At 45.3% G+C, this 26,295-nt stretch overlaps 1 protein-coding gene across 1 annotated transcript in view; it reads right to left on the reverse strand.

Annotated features, from left to right (window-relative positions):
- GRIN2B (glutamate receptor, ionotropic, N-methyl D-aspartate 2B) overlaps positions 1-26,295 on the reverse strand; it is a 207,281-nt gene that overhangs the window by 57,978 nt on the left and 123,008 nt on the right. The window contains exon 4 of the mRNA XM_009895224.1: positions 19,579-19,693. Coding sequence (XP_009893526.1) covers positions 19,579-19,693 — 115 coding nt within the window. The remainder of the gene's footprint in view (positions 1-19,578; positions 19,694-26,295) is intronic.

A 26,295-nucleotide genomic window follows, 5' to 3' on the forward strand; every position in this document is an offset into this window, starting at 1 on the left:
CCTGGCCTTTTGGCTGTGTGGGATCTTTGGCCATTGAACAGAAGTCCAAGACAGCAGCCAAAACAAGATGGTGAAGAGGATGGAAAATAACATCACCCCAAAATGAAAAACTTGGGCTATTTTCCCTAAAGACATAATACTGATGGGGAGGCTAGCCCATATAATTATGTTTAAGCCATTCCATAAGTAAGTCTGCCTCTGCTGACTGTCCTGGCCTAAGGGAAACTCTGAAAGAACATAGCTTTCAAGACAAAATTCTGCCAGAAAAGTGCCTGTCTCTAGCACAACGTTTTCTTTTTTTTTTTCCTGGGCCCCAGGGGACCACACACTTAAAATATCTGAGGGATGAGGCCTTGTCCTCTGAGTCCAAATCACTGGACACTCAAATAACTCCACCAGCATTTTTAACTGTTCTCAGCATCTGTGAGGAGCCTGGAATGACAGCCTGGAGATCAAATTCACTTTGCTCTCCAGAGAGCATAAGCAAAAACAGTCCTACCTTGTTACTGAGAAAATGAGACATTATGTCTTGAAGCACTCGGAAGTCTCCCACATCATTTACTGCCAATATTAAAACACAATGAACTCATACCTTGCCGTGGAGATGCTACACTCCTAGCCATGGACAGAAAAGCCTGTAGCATAGAGCAGAGATTTCTTAGCAGCTGCCGAAAAAAAACCCACTATTTCTGATCACCAGTGAAAGCCCCCTGATCTGTGTTCACCATGAAGTTAAGTGGCTGAGGTGTTAGACTGAAGGAGATCTCTAGGATTTAACACTTTCTTCAAAAAGTACTTTTCTCTATCACCCCTTTCTTTTGCCACGGTTGAATTTCAGCCATCATTTCTCCAAGCACCTCTTTCTCAGCAGCCAGGAAAGCTGGCTTCTGGGCCCTGTGTGACAGGGAGGGAAGAGAAATTGTCAAAAGGACAGCTCCACCTCTTCTTACTCAGCTTCTCATGGGGAGTTTGTGCATAGATTAAAGACGAAGGAGGAGCGAATTGGTCTATACCACATGGTACCCATCACAGACTGCAGGAGTACTTCCAGAAGGACCTAGAGCAATCAAGCATTGCCTTTGCAGAGGCAGTTGCACCTTGCAATGTTGCATTAAAAACCACTGCTGCAAAAGACATAATAAGCATAGGGCACTTGCCCAAGGCCACAGGTCAGAAGATCACTGATACTCAGCATGGCTTCAGGACAGAGAATTACAAAATGTCAAGACTTTCCTTTTCTTAAGAAAATAAATTCTCTGGGAATGGGGGTACAGAAGAAATTTTCATTCTTGAGCAATAACTCTTGAACTGATTTATCCCAGAATTATGTCCCTTTGCAAACTATATTGACAAAAGACTGAGGATGGAAATCAAAGTAAATAAAATTTTGTCTTCTTCAGGTGGGTTTAGAAAAGGGATCATCAAAGATTTAGTGAACTGCATCAAAACAGTTTAAGAATTTCCTCTGGATATGCAAACTGCAAGAGATAAGGCGCATCATTGTGAGCTTTGTTCTGAACTCTTCTTCCATAGCCATGGCTACACAACCGCAAGTATCTCCAGATAACCATGATATAAACGGGAAGGAAAGTGTTGTCTCCACAACATGAAGCACCCCTTTAAACAAGTGCTGATAAAAGCTGTCTGTGTAGATCAGTCTATCCACAAGCCAGAAGGTTCCTCTTTCTGAAGCTGCACCAGCAGAAAGAGGAAACTTGACCTCATGCACTCCTGCAGTGCAAAGGCTTGAAGAGCTCCCCAGGCTGCTGTGCTGCTCCTCCGTTATCGATCAAGTCCCCTTTCCTAGGACTTCTCCTGGAGCAAGCTCTCCACAGCTCATCAGTCATCTTACTGAAGAAATCAGAGGCATTGTCCCAACCCAGATGATGACCACTTTTTCTGATTGATCAATCGATCCCCCCTCTTTTGACTTCTTGGTTAACAACAGAGTCAACAAATCCCTCAACTTTGATCTGTCACTTTGTCTGTTCCACATTTCACTGTTCCCTACCTCCCAGCATCACCTCCAGTTGAAGTGTGTCTCCCCTGTTCACTGCCCTGCCTCCCATTCCTTAGCATTTCTGGTGCTCGCTGTGTGTAAGAGAAAGATCCTGTGGGAACACTTTCTCCAGAAGAGAAGCCAAAGAAAGACGGACAAACAGTTTATTAGCCAAAAAGGAGGCTCCAGGCACCACAGACGTAAGATTTGCCAAACCTCATAAGATCATTGGTTTTATTTATTTCCCATTCCATATTGCCTATTATTTCAATCTCTCCAAGTGCAATAGCAATAAAATTGAAAAACATCCGTGGAAACACTTTCAATTAACACAAGGTCAGAAAATGACATTAGAGACCTCCACAGCCCATAAAGAAGAAATACACCAAATACCTCCCTGTACTACCATTCTCCTCAGAAACAGCCTCAGCAAACAGGCAGGCAGTGCAACTTGTCTTAAAGGTCAGCAACCTACATATGCATTTTACCAAGGGCATGGAAGAAAGTATCTGTATCTAGCACCACTGGTAAACTACATGTAAGAATCTGCAGGTTTTTAGCTCAATTAACCTAGCTAATTTCAATCCAGGCTGAAGAACAAAGCTACAAAATACTCAGGATGCAAAGCCACAGAGGGCTCTGGAGAACAAATTCAGTACCTCCAGCTGCACCAGAAACACAAAAGAAGGTAGGCCCACCACGGAAAAAGAGATGTACTGTAGGGTCAGTGCATGAGCACTGTTCAGTGAAATGGCTTAACCTCACTATGACTTAAGCACAGGCTCCTACACAGTGCTCTGTGGCACCCAGTAGCAAGAGGGAGAATGACTGCAGCAAGATGGGCACAAAATACAGCAACTAAAATCGAAACAGAAATGTTTTTAAACAGCTAGAGTGCTATTTCTTATCCGCATGTCCAACACAAAACAGATGGGACAGCCGGGTAGCTGGAGGTCAGCCATCCAGGCTCCTTTCACAGGCAAATTGGGACATTGTCTATTGTTTTCTGAGCCCTTGTGGCCTCTTTCAGCCAAGCCTCAGCCTCCAAAACTACAAAAAAGATGCACCTCACACTCACACGGAGGTCTTATCCCCCAGACCAAGACCCCTTGTGTAAACAAGCAAATACCTCAAACTACCCTGTAGCTGAAGGCAGCAGAACGGAGGTGTTCATAAGAGGTGTGTGCCTGACTCAGCAACTCAATCCTGGTTACTGCAACCTTCACAGCTTCCCTGCTTCCAAACCTAGGTTGAAACGGGTGAAGAAAACCAGAGGTCTACAGGTCTGCTTCTGCACAGGCAACTCAGCAACCACCTTCCCATGCAAGGAAGCCCTCTAGCAGGCAGGTAGATAAAGGGAGAGCTCATCTACTTTGAAAGATAGTTGTTCGCAGTATCTCTTAGAGTTGCTCACAGAAGGCTGGTAACCTGTCTCCTCCTCATTCTACAGAGGTCAGGATGATGTCAGAAAATCCTTGAAGCCAGTTCCATTTTCCAGCACTGTCAGTATTATGCTGTAGGTAGATCGCTGACTGGCCACGTGGCAGCATTCGGCTCACTGCTCTGCAAAGTGCTGCAGAAATGGATGACCAGTAACAGCAAAATTCTAAGCAGAAATAACCTTGGTTTAGTCTCTTCCCCAAAATATGAGTTTGTAATCAAGGATGCAGTCAATATGCTTTCAACACAGATCTCATGAGAGTTATTTATTTTAACCTTTCCCCTTCCAGTCTCTTCTCCCTCTTCTGGGCTATCTTCATGTACTGGCTTTGCTGAGCTTTGCACCACTATCCTGTCCAACACTATCTGGAGGGACAATGTTGGGAGAGCATGAAAAGACTTCCTGGACATGCGCACCCCACATGAAGAACCAGGAAAGGACTGCCATCCCAGTACACCAGAGGACAAAGATGGTGCTCAGGACCCAGAAAGAGGGGCTGGGTCAGGAACTGCAGTACCAATTTTACAGCATCAGTGTAACTCAGAATAGTCTGGTTTGCAGCAGCAGAGCAGCTTCTGGATTAAGGAAGTGGGAGAGGGAGAGGGTGCAAGGCAACAAGGAAAAGACACAAGCTTTGCATGATGCCATAGAGGATAGCGTCTAGGTGGCCTGTGAGAGACCCCTTTCAAGAACACCACACCTCTTTTTTGCTTTAATTTTTAGAAACCATCTTGCAAAGTTGTGATACAGTCTAAATATTTATCATTAATTCTTATGCCTCCTTCCAATAACTTCTGTGTTTTCCCTGCCACACAGCTCTGCCCATGCTCACCATACCCTTCACTTGACCTTGAACTGGTATCCATCCCTAGCTGTTTCCTCAGAGATCAAGGTTTGGTTATTCCCTCAGCATCTGCACAGCTTTGCATTTATCACTGCAGAACCTTCTGGAGCAGAGAGAGATGGTAATTTCCTCTGAAGGAGGTACACTGGCTAAGAGTATGTTCTTTTTTTAATACCAGAATCATCTGGTTTGTGTGTCTGGCTTCCTGAAACACACAGAAATATCCATTTGAATATAAATGAGAGGTCTCTAACACTGCTCCTTTTGCTGAAAATTTCAAAATAGTATTCAAAAATTTAAGAACAAAAAACCAAAATCAATTTGTACCCATTTGTACCAATAAAAGACACTGGAGTGTCTCTTTTCAAACTTCTCAGCCTTCTCACAAAAACCTGAGGTGTCTCAAGAAAAAGAAGCACCTCATATGAAAAATGTATTTTAACTGAAATACTAATTTTCCACCAAAAATACTTTCAAAGCATTTTCTGCAACTTAACTCAATATGAGTTGCTTTTGGGTAGAGTCACTCAAAGAGATAGGTTTGTATATGCAGGCCTCTTTCAAAAGGCCTACACTTAAATATTGTAACACATCACCATCAACAGCTCTTCAGATCACTGAGACAAGCCCCAGTGAGCATGATAGACAAACAAGAGTCTTAACCAGTGCATCTTCCAGGATAACAGTCACGCTTTCATAATATAAATATCTTCATTATATCCCTTTTGGTGCATTTCTCTAAATGAAATTATATTAAGAACTTGCCATCAGGGGACAATTTACCAGTAGAAGTTATACCAATTGACAAGTCTGCAGCTTGAACTTCTGTCATCCCTTTAGAAAACCTCCACTGTCCTTCACTTCACCACTGCACAGCTGTAATTTCGTCAGAGCTGGCAACTGAGGTGGGACACAGCACCCAGCACAAGGGCAGAAAAGTAGCATGCAACATCTCAGGGGCTTGAGACATGAGCTTCATCTTCACCTTGCATCCTTGTCTATCTGCTGTGACCCTGGCTGTACCACAGGCCAAATCAAACAGCAACCCTCCCCTAACATCCTTCTGCTGTTGGGCTCTACAGAAAGGTTCGATAGTCCCAAGGTCCCCTCTCCTGGATGCCTCCACCCTGATGCTAGAAGCGACATTTAATGTCCCCAGATTCCATTTTTGCCCGCTGCTTCCTAGTTCTGCCCTCTGTGGTTCTCACTGTGTCCCTTCACATGTGCTGCTTAGTCTCTGAGGGCTTCTCATAAACCATATTCTGAACTCTACATGGGCCCTCCTATTTGGCCCTTGACCCTTTTCTTAAGGCCCCCCTGCAGTGCCCTCTCCATTGCAGCAGCCCCCAGGGAAAGTGCTCACTTCTTGGGGGGCAAGTCATCACTGCAGCTGGTTCTATGCTGCCAGGAGTCTTGGCTGCGGACACACACAGCCTACGCAAGACCTCTGGACTGCAGTGCCAACAGAGCAACAGCACTTCTGAAGCAGAGAGGAGACCTTGCTGGGATCCAGGCTTGTCCTCACTTGAGCCTGCCAAGGTTGGTCTTTGCAGGGTCCCTCTGTGTCTAAGAAAGTAAAGATGCTTTCCAGCAGGGTGCTGACTTAGTCACTCTGAATTGTCTCCTGGAGCAGTCAGTCTCACCACTGGTCACCTTATGGTCTCACCTGGTCCAACCTTACAAGTGTCGCCTTCCTATCCCCTGTGGTCCCAAGCTCTGAGCCTACTCAGCAGAAGTGGCAGTACCCCAGCTGCCAGTAAGCCTTTGTGCTAAGTTTCCCCTATCCTGTGAGTCTGTTCTCGGTGGTTCTGTCTTCCTCACCTTCCCTCATCATCCTCCACATCCTCATCCTCCTCCCATAGCCAATGCACAAAAAAGGCAAAGGTCCCTCTTTCTGAAGAGGATGTGAAAACATCTAATCCTTCACTCACATTTCCTTTCATTTCAGATCCTAACTGAAATCACAAGAGACTTTTTTCCCTCCCTTACCTACCCCTCTCACTGCCCTCTGTCAGAATTATTCAGCTCTCTGAAGCATTACCAGATACACTGTGTAGGAAAGACATGGCAGAAGAAATTAAATAGTATTGTTAGGTATCTATAATTACCCCAAGTCATTTTTTCCACAGTGCAGCAATTTCAAATCTCTCACAGCACTCTCTTTGGAAACCAGATGTTGACCATGTCAGCTGTGTGCTAAGAATGCATTTTCATGAGTTGCGTTTCTTGGAGTTTGCAAAGCGATGGTGGTGGCGGAGGGGGATGCTCCTGGAAAATTCCACCCATGCAGGTGCAGGGCGGGCAGCGCAGAGACCCGCCAGGCTCCTCGGGGCACAGCAGGCTTCTCAGCCTTCTCTCTCTGTCACAGCACAAAATGGCCCCCTCCTCTCAAGCAGAAGGCAAAGGAAATTTTTTCCACGCGCCTGCTTGTAGAAGGGCAGTCAGGGCAGCTGGGGGTGAAGAGCGTATCTGGGAGAGGGAGGATTCACCCCAGGGGTGCTGTGCTGCTCACCCTCTGGAGCAACACATAGACAGACATGGAACAATGAAAATAAAAAATTTGGTGGATGTCTCTCCAGACAGTTCCTTTCCACTTCCTCTCATTTGGTCTGTCCCATCCCAGAGTCAACAGCCACAGCAACCAGTCTCCCAGCATGTTCATCAGACAACTGTTTTGAATCTTCTAAAAGAACCTACTGACCCCTGATAGTCAATCTAAATGCACCTCCTGCCACCCCATTACTCGTTAATTACACTCACTTGGGTTGTCCTAAAGAAGTCCTTCCTTTCCTTATTGATTATTCCTTTCAAACACTTGCAGAAAATTATCATACTCCCTATCTGGCAAAAATATATACTCGGGAAACATCTATCCTCAGCAACCAGGCAAGGGTCCAGTAAGACACAGGCTACCCAGAGAAAGCAGGTTTTAACTAAAGTTCAAGTAACATTGCACAGTAAACCCTGGGAATACTTCAGAGTGTTTATTTGAGACAGGGGACTTCTTAATGGAGAATGTCCTTAGTGCAGATTTCACTAGACTGTACTCTTTTAATCTTTATTTGTAAGACAGTGTCTCCATTAGTCCCAGGCTGGAGCAAGGTGTCTGGGCAATGAGCAGGAAAATATATACACACACAGGACTTATTCTGGGACCAAACACAGGACACAGCGCATGGATGAGAACAACTGTTCAAACGCAGACACACACAGCTTTCTATGGGTCTGTTCTTCAGCCATCCTAAAAGCCAAAACCTCAAATAGCAGCCATCTGTAAGAAAAGGGACAAGGCGTGAAGCTGGTGGAAAGTACAAATGCAGGCTGATCTGCACACAGGAGAATCTCTAGGAAAGCAGCTGTCCACAGGTAGCTCCTGTCAGAGGCAGAAAAGCTACAGAAATGAGATGCTGCCATAATCCCAGCAGTCTTTACAAAGCAAACATAATTAAATGCAGCGATACAAAGAACTATGGCCTCGGTGAAAATGAGCACACATCTAAGAAGGAAAGCAAATAGCTCCCACTTCTAAAAAAGAACAAAAGTAAAGCACTGGCCTGGAAGAAGTGACCTGAGCAATCCTGAATTCTTAAACCGCCCAGATGATGCTTGGAGCAAACATTTAAACTCGGTGTGCAGGAGCTGATGTCAGGCAGCAGACTGCAGAAGAGGGGACTCTTTCTATTATTCCCAGATCTCCCAGCTTGGACAGTGAGACCGTTGTATGACACTGCTTAGCCTGGAAAACTTGCAGCACACCCCTGGTGTCCAGTGCTGCACCCAATATAAACTGATTTACCAGCAAACATTATTTATTCTCAAAAACCCCAGGATTACGTAATACCAGGGTGGATCTACTGGGAGAACAAAAGGATCTGCAGCACCTATTAGCATTAACATTGCAGCGTGCACCCCGTGTTATGTGATGGGTGGCAAGCTGCCCTGATGCACAGTTTCCCCAGTCTCGTAAGGGCAGGGCCTGAATGTGCCAACACCGACCAAAATGGTGTTCTGATTAAGCAGTGCAAAAAATGATTTTTCAAAACAAGGTCTTAACAATACAGAAAAAAAAAAAGAAGTATTGCTTCAATCTAAACCCAGCTTTGTTTGCTTTTTTGAATTTTCCACTAATCAAATTTGTCCATTCAATGCACACATAAAAATTATGTTCTTTATCAGACGTGATTAATAGAAATTATGGAAATTTGGATCCAAACAAATATCTGCAAAGCCACTTCGAGTACTCACTGGCAAAGGTGTTTCAATTAAAAAAGAAAAAAATAAAGAAAAAAAAATCCCAGTCCCAAGGGCTAGACTTCTCTCCTGAGATGTGACGGAGACCGCGGTTTAAACCTCTGTTCTGAGTCAGGTAGAAGGGATTTGAATGCAGTTTTCCCATTGCCTAGGAGTCTGTCCTCACTGTCTGGCTAATAAGGCTCTGCAATCTGGGAGAAGACGCTGCCATTTCCTCTTCCATGTCGCCTATGTGAATGATATCTAAAGGCTTTTGTGAGTCTACAGGAAAACACCAAAATGTCAGTTTTCATTTACACTAATAAATCCTCCATATCTGACCAAAATAAATGAATATTTTTGTTGATCCCCAACTATGTTTTTTCACAGACTCTTTTGTTCCTCCCACCGTATTTCTGAGGCTCAGGCATCATCATCTGGGAAGAGGACACAGGCCTTATCCCTCCTGGTATTTAATGATCCGTCTCATTTTCCCCAAAAACCGACTTTGGGGACAAAATCGGCCAGAGTCCAATTAAAAATTCCTCGCCTCCATCCGTCTGAGCCTCCTCTTTCTTACCCTACACAGCTGTGCAGCGCTGCTTTGCATCATTAAGCAGCCTAACCCCATTCCACCACACGAGAGGCTGAACGTTACTCATAGTGAAATGTTGACTGTATGTTAATTTTGCAAAGTGCTTAGGATCCTTCTCGAAGGAAGGAACAACAGAAATGTAAGTCATTATCATGTACAGGAAGCGAGGAAATGAACCTAAGGGAAACAAGCACCAGAAACTGTCACACAAAATGCAGACCAAGTCAAAAGCTTAAACAGGAACAAGAAAAAAGCTGTCAAACAATCTTCCAGGCTTGGCATGGTGGGAGACGTTGCAGAATGCAGCTAGCCCGGCAGAAGGAAATTAAATAAGCCTGGCAAACTGCTGACTCAGCAGAAGACAGCGCAACCCCCAGCACATTTTAGAAATAAACCCAGGTCAGTAAATGCCAGAGCCTTTCAGGAGGAAGAAAGGCCAAGAGATAGTGACAGAAACTCCAACACCACTACAAGGCAACGAAAGAGTGAGTGCCAGGATCTAACGTTACCAAAGGCAGTCTGAAAAAATTACAGACTCGGGGAAAACACAGTTCAGGCAGAGGGAAAACAAACGACGCTGAACATATTGTATGCTCAAATCGATGACACTAAACGCATGCCAGAGTTCATGAGCAGCGAGAGTAACTCAAGCACACAGTAGCTCCAGTGATAACCACAGTTTTAACACTGAGATACCTTTGAAAAGCAGCAAAGAAGTTAACGCATAACAGTGCGGCCAAAACCACAGGGGAAAAACTGTCCTGGTCTAGTAAAAAATACTGCCAAGAGATGCAGGTCAGTGTCAAGCCATGTCAACCACACACAACCAGGATTCAAACCCAAAGCAAGGAGCGTGTGAGAACCAAGCACAGAAACTCTGGCCAGAACCAACACCAGAAGAGAGAAACTGAGCCAAAGACACAACAAACAAGCTATTCCTTACTGAAAAGAACAGTCTGAGCAGTTTCCTATTAAGAAAAATTTATTTCAAATGCATTCAGAAGCAAATGTGGCCAGACTTCTACTCCAGGAAAAGTAAACTGCCAAAACCCTGGCCAGAAAAAAAAAAAAAAAAAGGGGGAAGAAGAGGAGGAAGAGAAAGAAAAACAAAACCAAAAGAAAAAGGCAAAGGAAAGAAAAATGTAGGGTCCAATAAATATGCAGATAAGGGCACAGCAGCACCTCCCTTCTCTAAAGCCCCATGGAAGGAAAACAGAGCCTCCAGTTAAAAACATTCGGGAAATGTAAAAATAGAAAAAGCAAAGGATTCACAGGCCGAGCAAAGATGTCGTCAACATGAGACAGAGTCTCAAGCAAATGCAACTGAACAGATGAAAACACACCCTCAGGCGCTGGGAGCACGTTCACTCACTGTGAGTCTCCTTCAGCAGAAGCGATGCTAGCACTTTCTCCGGACTCAGTTTGGTTGGTTGCTTCCTCTCTGCCCTCATCTTTCAACAAATTTCAAATCTTAAAGCCATCAAAATTCCCATGCTTTCCTCAGCTGTCTTTTTTGTTGCATAGTCTGGCCACCAAAAGCAACGGGAAAGAAACTGCCTCTTCCAATGGCACTGGGGCAACTTGTATGTGGCTGAAGACGACACAGGGGAAAGTGAAGTTTGCTGTGCTGTGTATCTGTTCGGTGTTGTAGGACACACAACCTGCCCGTGTCACTCCTAAGTGGAGTACACCTGGAACAATTACTGTTGGGCTGATAAGTAGTCTGTTCACTTGTAAATGGAGTTTGGAGAAAAAGTCATTCTTGTGCCCAGATTGAAGTTAAATAAGAGCTTTGGCCTGAAGAGAGGGCAAGGGAGGGGATTCTTAGCATGTCAGCATATATCACTTAGACTTTTCACAATGACATGCTTTACTTAAAAATAGCAATACACAAAAATGAAAGCTTTAGAAAATTTAATTTTCACATGACATTTTTATATCAAAACTGGTCTATGTTAAAAAATGTTTTTACAACCTCTAAATTACCTGTTTGGTTTTTTTTTTAGGTCAGAAAAATATTTTGTGCGGACTGAAAAAGAAATATGAATTTGTTTTCGTTCACAAAAAAAACCCACAAAACAACAGCTATGTTTCGTTCTTTCATTTCTAATGAAGTCAGATTCCCCTTTTTGTGTTTTTGAGGATGTTGTGGCCTGATCAGGGATGATAGGATGGATCCTTGATACTGCGTTGTGATAGGAATATTTAATTACCCATGCTTGAAATCTCATCTTCCCGCAGCAGCTCAGCTATCACCTGAATTAAGATATGGATGTTTATTGTCAACATGCTGAGACAACACATTCCTACAATCAATGAAATGCTCACGATGAAAGGGACACAGATACACAGCAACATCTGACATGCCATGGAAACCTCCAAGCTGGTGGCAAGCAGGAGGATTTTCGACCAGAATCAATGTGGCTCTAGCAGTAGCGCACCAGCCCTGCACTAAGAGGTGGTGCGGCATCGCAAGATGCAGCCTTACCACAGGTTTTTTTGGTCTTCTCTAAAGTTAGGATTATCCCCTCGGAATTTAAGAAGCCTGGAAATTTTCCAGCAGCACTGGATATTTTTGAGTTGTTGCACCTTCTCAGACGCAGCTCTCCAAGCATGCAAAAGCACCTTTACTGCTTTTTCCCATCTGCCCTTCACACTCTCGATGAGGCACCCATAAGCCTGCACAAAGCCGGTTATAATTCTCTGCTGCCTATCAAAGCCTTCACAAGAGTTAGGCAGTTGGTGTGTAAAGCCTGCTGCCTACCATGCTGACTAATGTTGTCTGATTGTTCCCTTGACTCCCCCGTTGGTCCATCTGTACCCATCTGCTGCCTTTTGTCTTCTAATTAAAGTGTAAGCACTTTGGGGTAAGAGCCACCTTTCTGGTTAGCGTTCACACAGCTCCCGGCAGAGCGGAATCGCAAGCCCGTAACTGGGTGCGGGGAACGGCAACGACGATGTGCAAGAGGTGGCTGCATGTACACGCAGCAAGGGGGAACGGTGACCCCCTTGCTGTGTGGCATGATCAAGTCAGCTGTAAGAAAGCCCCAAAATAGAGCTCTCATCTAGAACACAACCAAGGCAACAGCAGTCTTCTCTGCCTGAATGGTATACAACATTAGTACACAGGGCACAGTTCTCAGGGTTGATCTGTCCAAGGAGTCACGTTGGCAACCCCAGTAAAGGTCAGATAGCTACAATCACCCTCATCACCAACACCAGTACGGAAATGGTAGGAGGCATTCTAACTACAGCCTGGGCTTAATAAAGATCTCCAGATTTTCCAATATCTGATTTGCATTAGAGGACAAGGTCTCTCCAAGAAGCTGTCATTGTTTCAATGTAAGAATTCCCTCCGGTAGCCAAGGAGTAGGGCCTGGTGGAGAAGAGCCAGAATATTTTTCTGCAGGCTCATGAATCATACAAATACACTCCAAAATTCAAGCAAACAAAGTCAGGAACCGCTTCAGCAAAAGGCAAAGAGAGCGAACAGCTTATACTGACATAATATACAGTGGTTAGGAGGAGACACCGAACTAGTGTCCCATTTGGTCAGAGAGATGGACTAGCTCATTATTGCAGGATGCAGTAATCTAATCTAATGTTCTGATACAATCAGTCAGCAAAGATACCATTTGATCAGCATGTCCACAAGATTTACGTAGGAGGCTTTTTCAGAAAGATTGTTCCATTTATCGTCTGATAAGGAGAGCTTTGCGTGGCACTTGCATCTGCCCTTCTCCTTAGGAGTCAGTGTAAGACTAACGTGGCCAGAATTAGCCACAAAAACATACAGTTACATCCCGGGCAACTGTGAGAAGTCAGGCCAAATCCTGGCAGTGGGTGCAGCATAGGTGCACAAATAAAGCCATCTGGTTGTCTGATTGCATCAGGGTCATCAACAGACCCATCAGATGTGACCTAGATCAGGTATCTAAGGGACACTCACTTGGGAGTAGGGTATCCATAAAGTATGTATTCTTTGATGCAATCCTGCTGCCTAATGAGAAGCAAGGGATTCAGCAAATTACAGTCTCTTAGAGAAATGTCCAGAAAGAACGATTTAAAAATAAGGGGGGAAATACACATACAGACTCCTATTCTAATTTCAGCCATATGTGCTTAAATCCAGAATGGTCCATCTGCCCTAAGTGAAGCTATATCCTTCTAAAAACTGGTTCTATGGGAACAGAATCAGTCACTAACTCTGAGTAGGTTTAAACAAACTCCTATGCCATTTCTCCTCAGGGACAATGAGTCATAAATCCCCATGTACACAGGGAAATTAGCAAAACAAGACTCATTGGCAAAAACAATCCAATCTTGTCTCACCATAAAAGGAGTCGGTGGGATAAAAACCATTTCCTCTCTGAAGTCCCTGGACATGCTGTCAAGATGCCAAAGCTCCACACAGAGAGCAGAACCTGACCAAAGGCAGTAACTTCTACCCCAGGGAGGCAAGCATACCTGTGCATGCATGTGTAAGTGATCAGAAAGGCTTGCTCAGGTCAACACCAGACAACACAAGGAGGAAACTGTCTCAAACAATCTAGTCATCTTTTGGGGAGGGCCTTCAGAGAAGATGCGTGGATTTGTACAGCTGCAGTTTTCACCTCACAACCCTACATTCTTGTTCCTCTCTTATTTTTAAAAAGCCTTCATCAGAAAATGAAATAAAAAAATCTAAATCCTTCCTTCTGCTGCACAGGTACATGATTCTTACTGGTTCATCATGGAGTGGCCAGTACCACACAGACCCTTATTAAGAGCCAAGAATACTGATTAGATTTTCAGTCCTCTTCCCTGCTCCCATTATTTCTGCCACTGGGACATTGAAACACACAAAGAAATCATGGTGAATATTTCTTTTAATGCACAGAAAGACGTGAGATCAGGCCTGAAGCCTGCATCATCATCATCAAAAGCTACAGTCTCTTCAGTGTCTCTGTGGTGTTCATCCGCCCTCCAAAGCTGCAGACTGCAGGAGGTGACAAGTGCCTCCATAAGGGATTTTATTTGCAGCGATCCACAATAGCTTTCATGTTTTAACACTCTGCTCATACAAAAGGTACATGGTAGAAGCTTGCAGAAATGATGTCCTCACTGGACCAGGCCTGAAGTTTTTGCTGATCAGCTTGTCCATAATTCAGTTTTTCTTTCCTGTCAAATAAATGGTCTCTTGTGAGACACTCTTCAGGTTCATCTCGCTCATCTTATCACAGAGATGTAGGCTAGCAGAGAACCACAAAAGATCACTTACTGCATCCACCAGCTCTGAGGCAGGACAAGACAGATTTAGACCCTGCAATGTTGGATATTTTTCTATGTGTCCTCCAGCAAATGAGCCTCATCAGCAAATGAGCCTCACCATGTCTCACCATGCTAACAATTAGACAGCTCCCTACATATCTAACTTAATTCTTTCTGCTTGAAAATTTAGCAAGATATCTTCTTTCTGCTTACTGTGGGCAGGAAACACAACTGACCAGAATGTCCTTTTTTCAACAATGATTCAGATGTCCAAAGATTTATCTTGTTCCCCTTGCTCTTTTTTTAGATAAAACAAACCTTATTTTTCCATTTTTCTTTTCTAAATCTTTCTTTCCTTTCTGTAGATCCCTCCCACATCCTGAGGGAAGCCTTCCCAAGCACAGGTGGGCATAACACTGCTCTGGCCCAAGCAGGGGAGGGGATCACACAAGTTCGCAAACTTACCTTATGTTGGACTACGATCCAGGCTGAACACACCTCTGGAAAGCCCATGCGGCAGAGAGACTGTTTTTCACCCTACTGCAGCATTAGGAAGCACTGGAACTCTACAGTCACTGAGGCAGCTGACAGCATGTCACAGCAAATGGCCCCAATCCCAGGGAGCACTAATGTGTGCACTGGTGTAGGGGAACAGCCTAAGATCAGCCTGTCCGTGAATTTGTAATCATGGCCACACCAATGGCTAGGGGAAGCAGAACAGATGCTGCTAATTGATTTTCGAGAGTTCAAAAGTCAAACACTGATAATTATAGGAGCAGCAGCAGGCAAACATTTTATCTGCTGAGGGGGGTGAGGGTTGATAGGGGCAGAGGATTAGCACATACAGAAGGGAGAATTAATCTTTCAGCATAAGTTTCCCAGCTGTCCTCCTCTAAAATGGCTTGTAGTGGCACGCTGACCAAACCCATCACCTGGGGCTTTGCTCATCCAGCCAGAAGCAAGAGTTACTGAAGTATGTGTGGTAAGAGAGCCCCAGGGAGCCTGAGAATCAAAGGGCTCTGTTGGGTGGCACAAGAGGTTGCTTTCATGAGCCATATGGAAAGGTGCTCTGAATCCCCAGTGACACACCTAAGGGAAGAGGCAGAGAAGCACCAGCAAAAGGAAGAGGCTGGGAACAACCTGGTGATAGAAGTGATGCAAAACTCACTAGAAATTAAAGTAGAGAAAGAATCCCAAAGAGGACCACAGAGATAGTGACATTTGTGTCATGCCCAAGATTTGCTGGGGGAAAGCATGCAGGAGGAGCTGGGAGCTAATGGGACAGGACTGCTGTGCCCTGCTTGAGCAGAGAAGACAGATGTGAGCAAGAGCTGGACAGCAGCACTTGCCAGCTCTCACGAAGGGATCACGAACCCAGAAATAAGTACTCATCATATGTGGGATTATAAGAGAGCAGAGGAGGAAAGCAACCGGTAAAGAAAAAGCCTGGGTGAAAACTCTTCCCACACAAAACATCACAACCCACAGACACAAAACCTAGTGTAGTACTAAGCCTCTGGCTTACCTTGCATGACCTCTGGCCCCAGCTCATTGCTGCATTGAGGCAGAGCCCTTCACAGTGCATAAGGATGGACCTCCTTCACCACCTCCAGCCGCATACCTGCCCCGCTATGATAAATACAACAGGGGTGCCTAGGCACCCAAAACACATGTAGGCTGACTGGCCAGTGAAGCAAAGAGCTCTACTAACTAGTTAATTAAAAGGTAGTGAGGGAAGGCATGCAGTTTTCTGCCCCTAGGGAGCTCAGAACAGAGAAGTGAATGAAATGCAGCACATTTGCTTATCACAAGAGGAATCATTACTCATGGCTACAAAAGCAGAAGAGCTCAGGTTACTGCCCCTTTCCAGAAAGTGGTTGCTGTGTTTCATGATTGTCAGCCCTACCAGACTTCAGTCTGTCTGAAGGACCGAGGAGGAGATTTATCATCATCAGGGCCTGGCGACAGCTGTAGCTCTTCTGGAAAATGAATTCCTGTTCTGAAATAACTGGTGAGGTTTTGAAGGTATTTCTTCCCAAATTGGGATGAAAAGTCAAAATCTCAAAAACTTTCACAGACCTGAAATCCTGAAACACTTCAGTCACTATCTGCATCTTTGCTGCTCAGAGAATGGAAGGCTCTGCACCTGTTTTAAAACATTTCTTTATACACATATACTCTATGAGATGTACTCCTCACAACCTATATGCCATCTTTCAAGAATCAACTACACCAATCTCTACAGAGCAGCAAACTGTGTCACTAAATCCAGAGGAGACCAAAAAAAAGATCAGAAGACTAGAGAACATGACCTACCAGGAGAGACTCAACAAATTCTTGTTTAATCTGCAGCGGAGACAACTGGGAGACAACATGACAGAAGCCTTCGAACAGACATAGGGAAGATTAAAAAAAAAAGGAAGAGAATAAACAATTCTCTAAGTCCACTAGGGAGATGCCAAGTAGTAATGGGCTTAAACTGCAGTCAGGGAAATCTAGGTTAGACATTAGAAAAACTTCCCAGGGTAAGGAGAAAGAAGCCATGGAAGAGATTGCCTCAGGATTTCATGGAGTTTCCAGCATCGAAGGACTCTCAGAACAGGTGAGAAAAACATCTGTCAGGAATAATTTCAGTCTGGTTGATCCCTCCTTTGGGCATAGAGAGGGACTAAATGACCTCTTGATGTTCTTTCCAGGCACAGAGCCTTATTATGGATAAAAGCGTGCAGCGATGTAATTAAACACTGAGCTATAGTGAATGCACACAAGTGGACTGAATCAGTGTTTCCCATGCAGCCTTTCATCTCTCATCTCCTACCACCTGAGTGTTTGACTTGGAAACTCTCCTATGCTTTGCGCAATTTCTTCTGTACATTGCTTTGAAGTTGCCAGGACAAAGTACCTTGCTAATTTAGCAAAAATTAGTGAGAGTTTGGATGATTTTACACTGCAAAGCAATTCACTTACAAAGGTATTGGGATTGTGTGCTAATAATATATGAACGATTTATGGCTTGTTTTGTGGCATTGCCTGGGAGCTGCTGTTAAGGGCCAGCACTTTGCTTTGCCTGAGTCTCCACAAAGACGGAACAAAATTATGATCTTTGCCACAAAGAGCTCTGTTTCACCCTTATGTTTTAATGGCTGCACTTCCACTGAATGGAGAAAATTAAGAAAAAGAATGTGAGCTTCCAAGTATGAAAGGCATTTGTTTGTGATCAGAGCATGTTGGAGATGAGTTCTGCATTTTCCAGGAAGAATCTGTCAGTGTAAAATTCAGACAGCTCAGAGTTTGATGATGGTAGTATTCTGATCTTCTCAGTGACCAAGACACCCACTTCAAGGTAAAACATTCGTGTTCAGGAAGCACTATGGGCTTTTCATACCACTAATACCATAGTTCATCATAGTCTCATTTCAACCCAGCTCCAGCTCTTACGAAACGAAGAACTGGTTTAAAGGATACCAAGTAACCTGCACAGACAGCCAGGATCAAGCAGGTCCTGAGCCCAAAACACTCCAGCTCACCAGTGTCCCTTCCACTAATTGTCTGCTTCATCTGAGAGACCACAGATATGCTCTCAAAGACTGAACAACCCCTCTCACCACTCATGGAAGCCTCCAAGCCCTCACTGAGGGTGCAACAGGGTAATGCATATGACAAGCAGGATAAAAACAGGACTGCATTTAGCTGTGCCTCCCCAGAGCCTGCAAAGCATTCCAGCAACAGATTCCCTACAGCCAGCCCTGCTAATAATCCCTAGCAGGATTCATGCTGCTACTGCCTCGTTTTCTAGCTCTGATGATGGAGTTTTCCTCTGTGAGAACAAATTTGGTGCCAGCTAGGAACAAATCCTCCTGGACTTTGCCTGGTAGGATCTAGTTCTGTGATAGACAGACCCTGACGTGAGGTCTCTGCAGCCTGAGCCTTGCTGGCCCACCCCCTGTGCAATATCCAGCCAGCCTGCCTCCAAACATGTCCCAGAGTTGTCCACACATGCTGATGCTATGCCAGATGTTTTCCTCATATTCCTGTCCCATTGAGACCTCTGCTGACTCTCCCAGACCATACACTCTTATCTGGTCTGCACAGTGCCAAGACCATGAGGTAGATGGGTCTTCCTGGAAACCGGGCACAAGCTGGGTTCTTCCACCCTCTCCTCAAACTCCTGCAACTACTGACAGACCTTAGTGGCTGCCAGGGACTAATGAGATGGCTCTTCTGCCTCCTTCAAAAGTTGTTCCTCCAGCCCTCTTCTAAATACACTTCTCCTGACAGGTCCCTATTTCACTCTCATTTCCCTGTGAACTTCTTCCCAGCTTTGGCCATGCAGGCCACTTGCAAGTCCATGCAGAGAACAAGCAGCCAAGGAGAGAAGGCTTTCTGTGCCTGGTGGGGCAAAGGCACATTTTTCTAAGCCGTACACATGATCCTATCCAGACCAAGCTCTGCTTCATATCTATTGACTGCTCTGCTGAATTCTCCTTGCTTTCGCTATAACTTCTCACCCCCGTCACTTTCTTATATTGTATTTTCTTAGCCCTCAAACTACCCCCTCTACTTCAATTCAAACCTTTTGGGAGTGCTTGTTCTGGGCCTGGACCACTGACATTTATGGGGGAGGTGAAATGAACCAAAGCTTTGCACCAACACAGAAATCCACACCATTTCTAAAATGGTGCTTTGGGTTACATGCAAATTATTCAGAAATATGCAAATTTGGATCTTTGAACAACTTGATACGATCTCACGTACACATCCTACTTACTGCACCATTGCAAATGACACTGGACAGATATATCAAGCACAGTTAACACTGGAATATATTACTAAGTGTGGTTGTAACTCAATCACAGTCATTTTGCATACAGAACTTCACTGCCTCCAAGCCATGCAGAGAAATATTTTCTGTCTCTGCCATTGAAACCCATGACACAGAGGAGGCCTCTTCTCTAAAAGGCAGGAAAACTTATGTTCGGAGGTTACAGAAGGGAAGATGATGAATTTTTTATGCACACTAATGGAAGAGTGTAATGACATCCCGCATGGAGAAGACAGCAGCCTGGGTATTGAAGATACCAGTAGTCCAGGATGCAAGGAGGAGATTGCCAGATCTTGACAAGAAGTACAGAAAGGGGGGAGCGGGGGAGATTATTTGCGTGGAGCCTTCCTCCATCCTCCTCCCTGAGGCAGTTTGAGAATTACCAAACATGTCCTACCCTCTCCCACTTCCTCTCCTTGGTCAGAAGGATGATCACCAGTTTGGGATGCATCTGGTATCCGTCCTCACTGAACGACAAATTCCTGCCTTCAAAGGTGACATTGATCAGGTACCTGCAGGAGAGAGAAAAGAGTGAAGAGAATGTTAACGTTTGGGAACTGAACCTGAAATGGGATCCTGCCCCTGCCCTGTAGCTTACACCAGGATGGTAAGAGCACAGTGCAAATAGTGTTATGAAGCAGCCAAAAAAAAAAAAAAAAATCTAAGAGGAAGGGAGAAGGAGAAGCAGGACAATTACTGCAGAAATGGGGACAATCAGGCAAGGCAAGGCAATTGTCCCCATTTTGAGACTGGGATTGGGAAGCTATGTCCCACATTGGGTTTCAATGAATTCCTGAAAGTACGACTAGGAGACACATGCACACAGGTGCGCTCATGGTTCTTGATTTACCCTTACCTCAAAGGGGAGAGGGACCCACAGCAATTTTCTGTGAGAACACACTCCACAGCCTATGCTTTGCTTACTTTCCAAAGGGGATTTCACATGTCATTTGAGGAGTGATGGCTTACGGGTGAAGCAGTGAAGACAGCCTCCCCCCAGCCCAAACATCGAGGCAACGATAAGGAAAGCTGCTGAAGGCAGAGGAAGGAGCAGCACACCTGAAAGAAGTGTGATCCATCCCTTTTAGAGCCAGGATGCCTCGCAGGGCCCAAAGCAATCCTCTGAAACAACTTAAGAATAGGGAGAGTGGATGTTGAGTTAGCCCAGTGAAAGTCTTTTTTCTAGGGACAGAGTCATGCCTTATATCCGGCAAGATCAAAATAAAGGGTGATCAGCCCTGCAAGTCCCTGCAGCCAACATTAATGATTCTCTTTGTCTGGAAAGGCCCCGTCATTTCTGCACAAGGCACCCCCCCTTTGGGGCATCTTATGTCAGCTGTACAAATGGACTATTAAACAGTCCGGGCTTCAATCTTATTTATCCTAAGGCCTCTTCACTCAGCTCTGGCAGTGGGGAAGACCTTTAAGTGGACCACGATTACAGCTACACTCATTTCAAGGCCTTGCTGCATCGTAAGAGCATGTTAAAATAGTTTTGCTGTAAATGAGAATCAGGTCTATTGTTTTCTTAACTGTCAGACTGTCCAGAATGACACTGTGGGGAAGAGGAGGAGGCAAATACACATTTCACAGTTCAGTGGCTTATATGACATCTCCGTGGCACTCTGACAGTTTCCCCTGTTTATATATTTCACTTCAGTTCACAATCCTGTTGCATGAAGTAGATTTTGCTTTTATACACCTGCTCTGGCACCAGTAGCATCACATCACCGTGAGAGGCAGAGGTGACCAAGCTGCCTGCAGGGCTAGCCCCAGGACTCTGCCCTCCCATGCTTTGCCCAGTTCTCCTACAAATTACACAAGCAACATTTCCATTACAGACATGAGAGTTTCTTCCGCTCTATTACGCCATGACACCAGAAAATATTTCCCGATATTCAGCTTCAGTTTGTCCCTTCTAACTCAGTTTGAACCAATTTCAAGAAAAAAAGGGGAAAATAAATCTGTTCTTTCAGTGGGTTCACACTTTCCCACTATCTGCACACAGAGAACTCCTAAGAACTACTAATTTAATGAAAGCATTGAGAGTAGGGAAACTTCTTCAAACAAATTTAAAAAAGGTCATGATCTTAGCTTCTTCCTTTTCCCAAACTTTTCTGTCCTAACTCCATTAATCAACAAAAATCACCCACTAATTCCCCAGTACCAAGTGCAATCAGCAATTATGTTTACTTCTAAAGGAAATTCCATACTTGCTCCATGTTGTGACCTTCAAGGGACGTGCACAGCATAGGAAACACAGCCATAAGGGAGCCCAGTGTGAAACATGTGCAACAGGATGATTTTCAAAGGTAGACTATTGGTTATTTTCCAAAAGCCAGACCCATTCAGCACCCAAACACTAAGAGAACTCCAAAACATCAGCCACATGGAAAATCTTAGCCATGCAGTTGTTTATAATGGTGTAAAACATCCCATGTCAGGACCACACATGCTCTTTTTCAAGCCTTTCTTTCCCAGCCATTTGCTTTGCTTTAGTGCTGAGGAATGCCAAGCACAGATGACAGCCAGGTATGTGCGTCCTACCAGACCTCTGTAAGGCTCTGGTGGTGGGAAAGACCTTCCAGTGGACAAAGAATCCAGCTACACCCATTTCATGACTTTTCTGCACTGGCCACCAGAATAAAGACAAAGCAAGACTCCAAGAAGATGAGGATGCCGTTAGCCTGGTGGGAGTTGCAGCTTTATATGTCAGTAGTTAGAAAGCACTGCCAATATCTAATTAAACACACAGCAGTAATAAACAGTTCTCAGCCCTCTTTTCCCTCCCACCTGAGAATGATGCCACTATGGGAATCTCCCTTGCACAGCCTGACAAGAAGAGTTCACAGAAATCAGCAACAGATATGACACAAGAGGGTGTCATTTCTGTTCGTTTTCCACCGGAAAGATTAGAACCACTAATAATAATCAAGGAGGGATCATCAACGACTCCAATCCTTGGAGCTGCCTTGAGATTTACACTTAAAGCGGCACTAAAATCCCTCGCTTCGCACCTTAATGACTGAAATTACTCTCCAAATTTGGCACAATAACTCTTCTGAGGGTTTTCTCTCGAACCCATTAGCAACATGTTTACAGAAGTTTGCAGGAGGAGTGCAGAAGCGGCTGCCCCAAACAGCTTTCCCACACTCCTGTGGCTTGCTGGGTCCCATCACCTACACAGGGATGCAGGGTGAGAGCTGGAGCCGCAGGGCTTGCTCGGGTGTACTGAGCAAGGGGACGCCTGCCATGACAAAGCATCAGGGCTTCAAGGACTCCCTGGCAGGCCAAGCCAGCGGTGTGCTGCAAGGCAGCCACATTCAACTGGCTCTGCCCTCCATCACTAACACAGAGAGAGTCATCCCCTTCGGCAGCAGTGCTGCCCTGGTACACCAGCACTACTCCTGACTACTCTGGCCAGGGGAATTTGTTTCCTCCCTACAGCCTACACACACTCCTGTCCCCAAACAGGCAACTAGGGGACTGGGAGACTCCGTGGCATGTCTGCACTGAGCACCAGATGCAATAGGGGCACAACGTGAGTGCAGCAGGCTGTGCACGCAGGTGAGGTCACCCAAGATGAAACTGTGCCTGTAAAGGGGTTAATCCATGACTCCCTGCGTATTTTGACATCAAGGTGGAGAGAGAAAGAGAAAGGGGGGTGGGGGGACAATAATGACAAACACAGGTAAATTAATTTAATTTGCTAGAAACACCTTACAGCAAAGAATTTTGCTGATGCGAGTGTTTCTAGAGCTTCTCGGTGCAACAACAGAAGGGTCGAGCCCTTCCCCAGCCTGGCAGAGATGCAGCGACCGCAATGCCTGAACTCAGCCAGGTGGGAGCAAAGCACACACAATACTGTGGAAACAGTCTGACATTGTGAGCCCCGTGGTACAGACCAGCAGGTAGGAATAAAGAAGGAAAGGATGCGTCCTTGGGCACAAAGCAAGTCAGACTCAGGGGGACCCAACTCCCCATCCTGTGCTCTAACCATTAGGTAACATCAGCTACCCTAGATGTGAGGCTGACAGCCCTGCAAGCTAATGGAGACTGTTTCCAAGGCTGGTTGGCATAGGAAATAGAGCATTAAAACCACATCGGATGGCCAATTTAGGACCAGCAGAGAGATGATGACATTTTAAACAGTTTCAGCTAGTGATGGGGAAAGCCTGGAGAGGCAAATGTGGCAGGCAGAGGGGACTTGTGGGGAGACGAGGGTGTTAACAAGATTTTTCTCTGCCCCAGAAACAGCTCTGAAGGAGATGCATTTGAAATCAGCACTAACCGCTCCTACTTCTGCCTCCAGTGCCTTGCTGGGAATCAGCTCCTCCTGAAGCTGCTGACCTGGTGGGCAAATTTGAACAATGCTCTGCTTCAGACCATCACACTCCCCGTCTCATGTGTGCATGCACACACATACACTCCCCTGTGCCCTGTCAGTGCTTGTTATGCTCCAATGAGACAAGCGGTCTGTCTGAAATTGCATGATTATCCAAACATCGACCACTTCCCTGGATAAGACAGGTCATACAAATAAAACAGCCTCTCCACCATCAGCATCGGAGAGTCATCTTGGCAGTCCAGCACACGAGGGAAAAACAGGCTGTAGGTGGACAGTGGGGAAAGAAAGGCTATAGGATACCTCTGCCAGAGAGGATTTGCACGGTTAAAGGACGGTGGAGTTTGATGCAGGATAAGGGGATGGGGATGCAGACTACCGTCAGCCTCTTTGGAAACTCACCATAACATGAAATACTGAAGCCAAACGTAACAGCAGTGAGGTGAAGGCAGTGAAAGGCCTTTACCCCGCAGAATCTGCATAGTAAAATAGCCCTTTTCTCTCCCCTAGAGACAGCATTAAAAACCCACCAGCCAGAGGGACCAGGTACAGGTGTAGCTGCCTGCCCAGACCTACCTCATGCCCGGGAAAGAGCAAAGACAGATGAGTTACTGCATCTCAGCACAAGTGTGCCACAGCTCCAAACGTGTTCCCTCACCCAGCCCTGGCAAGACCTGCCCTGCCTGAGCTGATGCGAACAGCTTTGGCAGGGTACATCATTCCTGCCCTGCAGCAGGTCCTGCCCGCCCTGCACACCTGCTCCTGGACGGGGGTGAACAGACCGAAAGGTAAGTGGACTCAAAGGACAGGGAAAATCGAGTTTACGACCAGTGTATTTGTCTAGAAATGGGAATTCTGACCTTCAAATGGAAAGTGATTGACAAATAAAGGTTTAACCAGCACTAACTATGCTGTTAATAGCTTCAGCTCTCATCTGAGAGACTGAAATAATGTAGCTTTTTTTTTAATGAGAAAACTGCAACTGATACCTTTGACTTCTGATTTAAATCTCCATTCTCCAAACCCATGGGAAGCTTAAAATTATACTGATATTTTTTCTCCATACCATTGCTTGACATTTGCATGGCTGCCTCTGCCTCAGAGGACAGCCAAATACATGCAAAACAGCCATCCAAATCCAGCTGCAAGTGCATGAGGTCTCCATGGGGTATCAAACCCCATCGCTCACCCCCAAAAAGGTGAGAACAGGCTCCACCTGGACCTTCGATCAAACTTCCCCATAGCTGGTACTGACCCTGGCTGAGCCTTCCAGGGCTCTTCCATTGCTCACTCCCCTGCGCTGCCCCAGCCTCCTGTGCTGCCTCCCGCCGCTGCGGTGCCAGTGGCTCGTGGAGTTGTGGAAGGCAGGCACATCTGGCTGTGCCTGTGTAACATCTGTCCTGTGTCAGGTACGATTTACAGCGAAAGGATTCCATGCAAAGGGCACGAGTGCAGCTGATTTTACATAACAAGGGGCATGGACTCTGTTCTTTCTGCTATCATGAAGAACAAAACCAAAATAAGCTAGGAAAAAAATAGAAGCAACCGTTGACTAGGAAAATTAAATCTTAAAGGAACAGCATCTCACTCTTCTTCATTTGCTCCTTTCTCTCTCACTGTCAGTGTTACCACTGAAGCTGGGGAGGTGCACTGCAAGAAAGAAAGCAAGTGTAGAAAAGACACCAACCGAGTTCCAAATTGTGCAGGCATCCTACACCAGAAAATCCATCCAGGCCACAGCCATTTTATACTGCTGGGAACCAACCTGACCAGCAGGCTCAGAGAAATACCCAGAACTTAAGATTGTTTTCATTAAGCAAAGAGGTTAGGAGAGCACCTAGATTAGGATATATCCCTCAGGCTACAAGATAACAAAGATATAAGAGATTAATTTGGTTTCTCCCTGCTATCCACACCTTTTTAAAAGACAAGAGGGCAGATACTGGACAGGAATAAATCAGTGATATTCAGCTGACATCTATGGACTGATACTGTTTGATCTGCTGAGCTTCTGGCCCCTCACCTCTAGGAAGATGAATTTTCTTGGTGTTTGATCCCGACCTGTGGGGTGGAAGAGAAATTTCTACTGATCTGTCTTTGCTGTTTCTCCAACATATTTAGCAAAATTGTTTTGAAAACAATGTGCCTATGTGCTGAGATTTCCAAGTGACAGCTCCTATCTACAATGGAAGGATGAATCTTTTCCATCACTCCCTCTCTTAATCATAAAAAAATGGTACTTCACTTTACTTCCCATTTCTTCTATTTATCTACCATTAATTTGTCATTTGAGAAAGACTCTGAGCTGACAGTTCCTGGGGACTGAGGATATATCTATCCTTAGAGTACGCAGGGAGCTAGAGCAATGGCAGGGCTGCTTTCCTACACACATTGCTTGATCCTAATGAGACGGGACCATTCCTGAGAACGAGAAGTGAAGCTCGCTTTCCACAGCCTGTGCAGTCCCTAGCCTCCCTCCTGAAAATGTAAGAGGAAGCTCGAGCACGGTGGCACAGGATTTTGCATCATGGACAGATGTCCATCAGGAAGCGGACACTGAATTGCCCCCCCAGTGGGGAACATGGGGTCAGCTCCAACCCGGGGCACAAATGATAGTAATCACACCTAGGTGAAATGCTGCTCAGTGAGCTTCAGAGCTTCCACAGTAACTTTTTCTTCCATGTGCCTAATACTATCTAGGACCCGATCTCCCAATTGCTTTCGGTCCTATGCAATCATTGCTTTTGACACAAAAAAAAAAGGGAAAGA

The sequence above is a fragment of the Charadrius vociferus genome, unplaced genomic scaffold, assembly GCF_000708025.1.
Source record: "Charadrius vociferus isolate BGI_N301 unplaced genomic scaffold, ASM70802v2 scaffold251, whole genome shotgun sequence".
Classification (NCBI taxonomy): Eukaryota; Metazoa; Chordata; class Aves; order Charadriiformes; family Charadriidae; genus Charadrius; species Charadrius vociferus.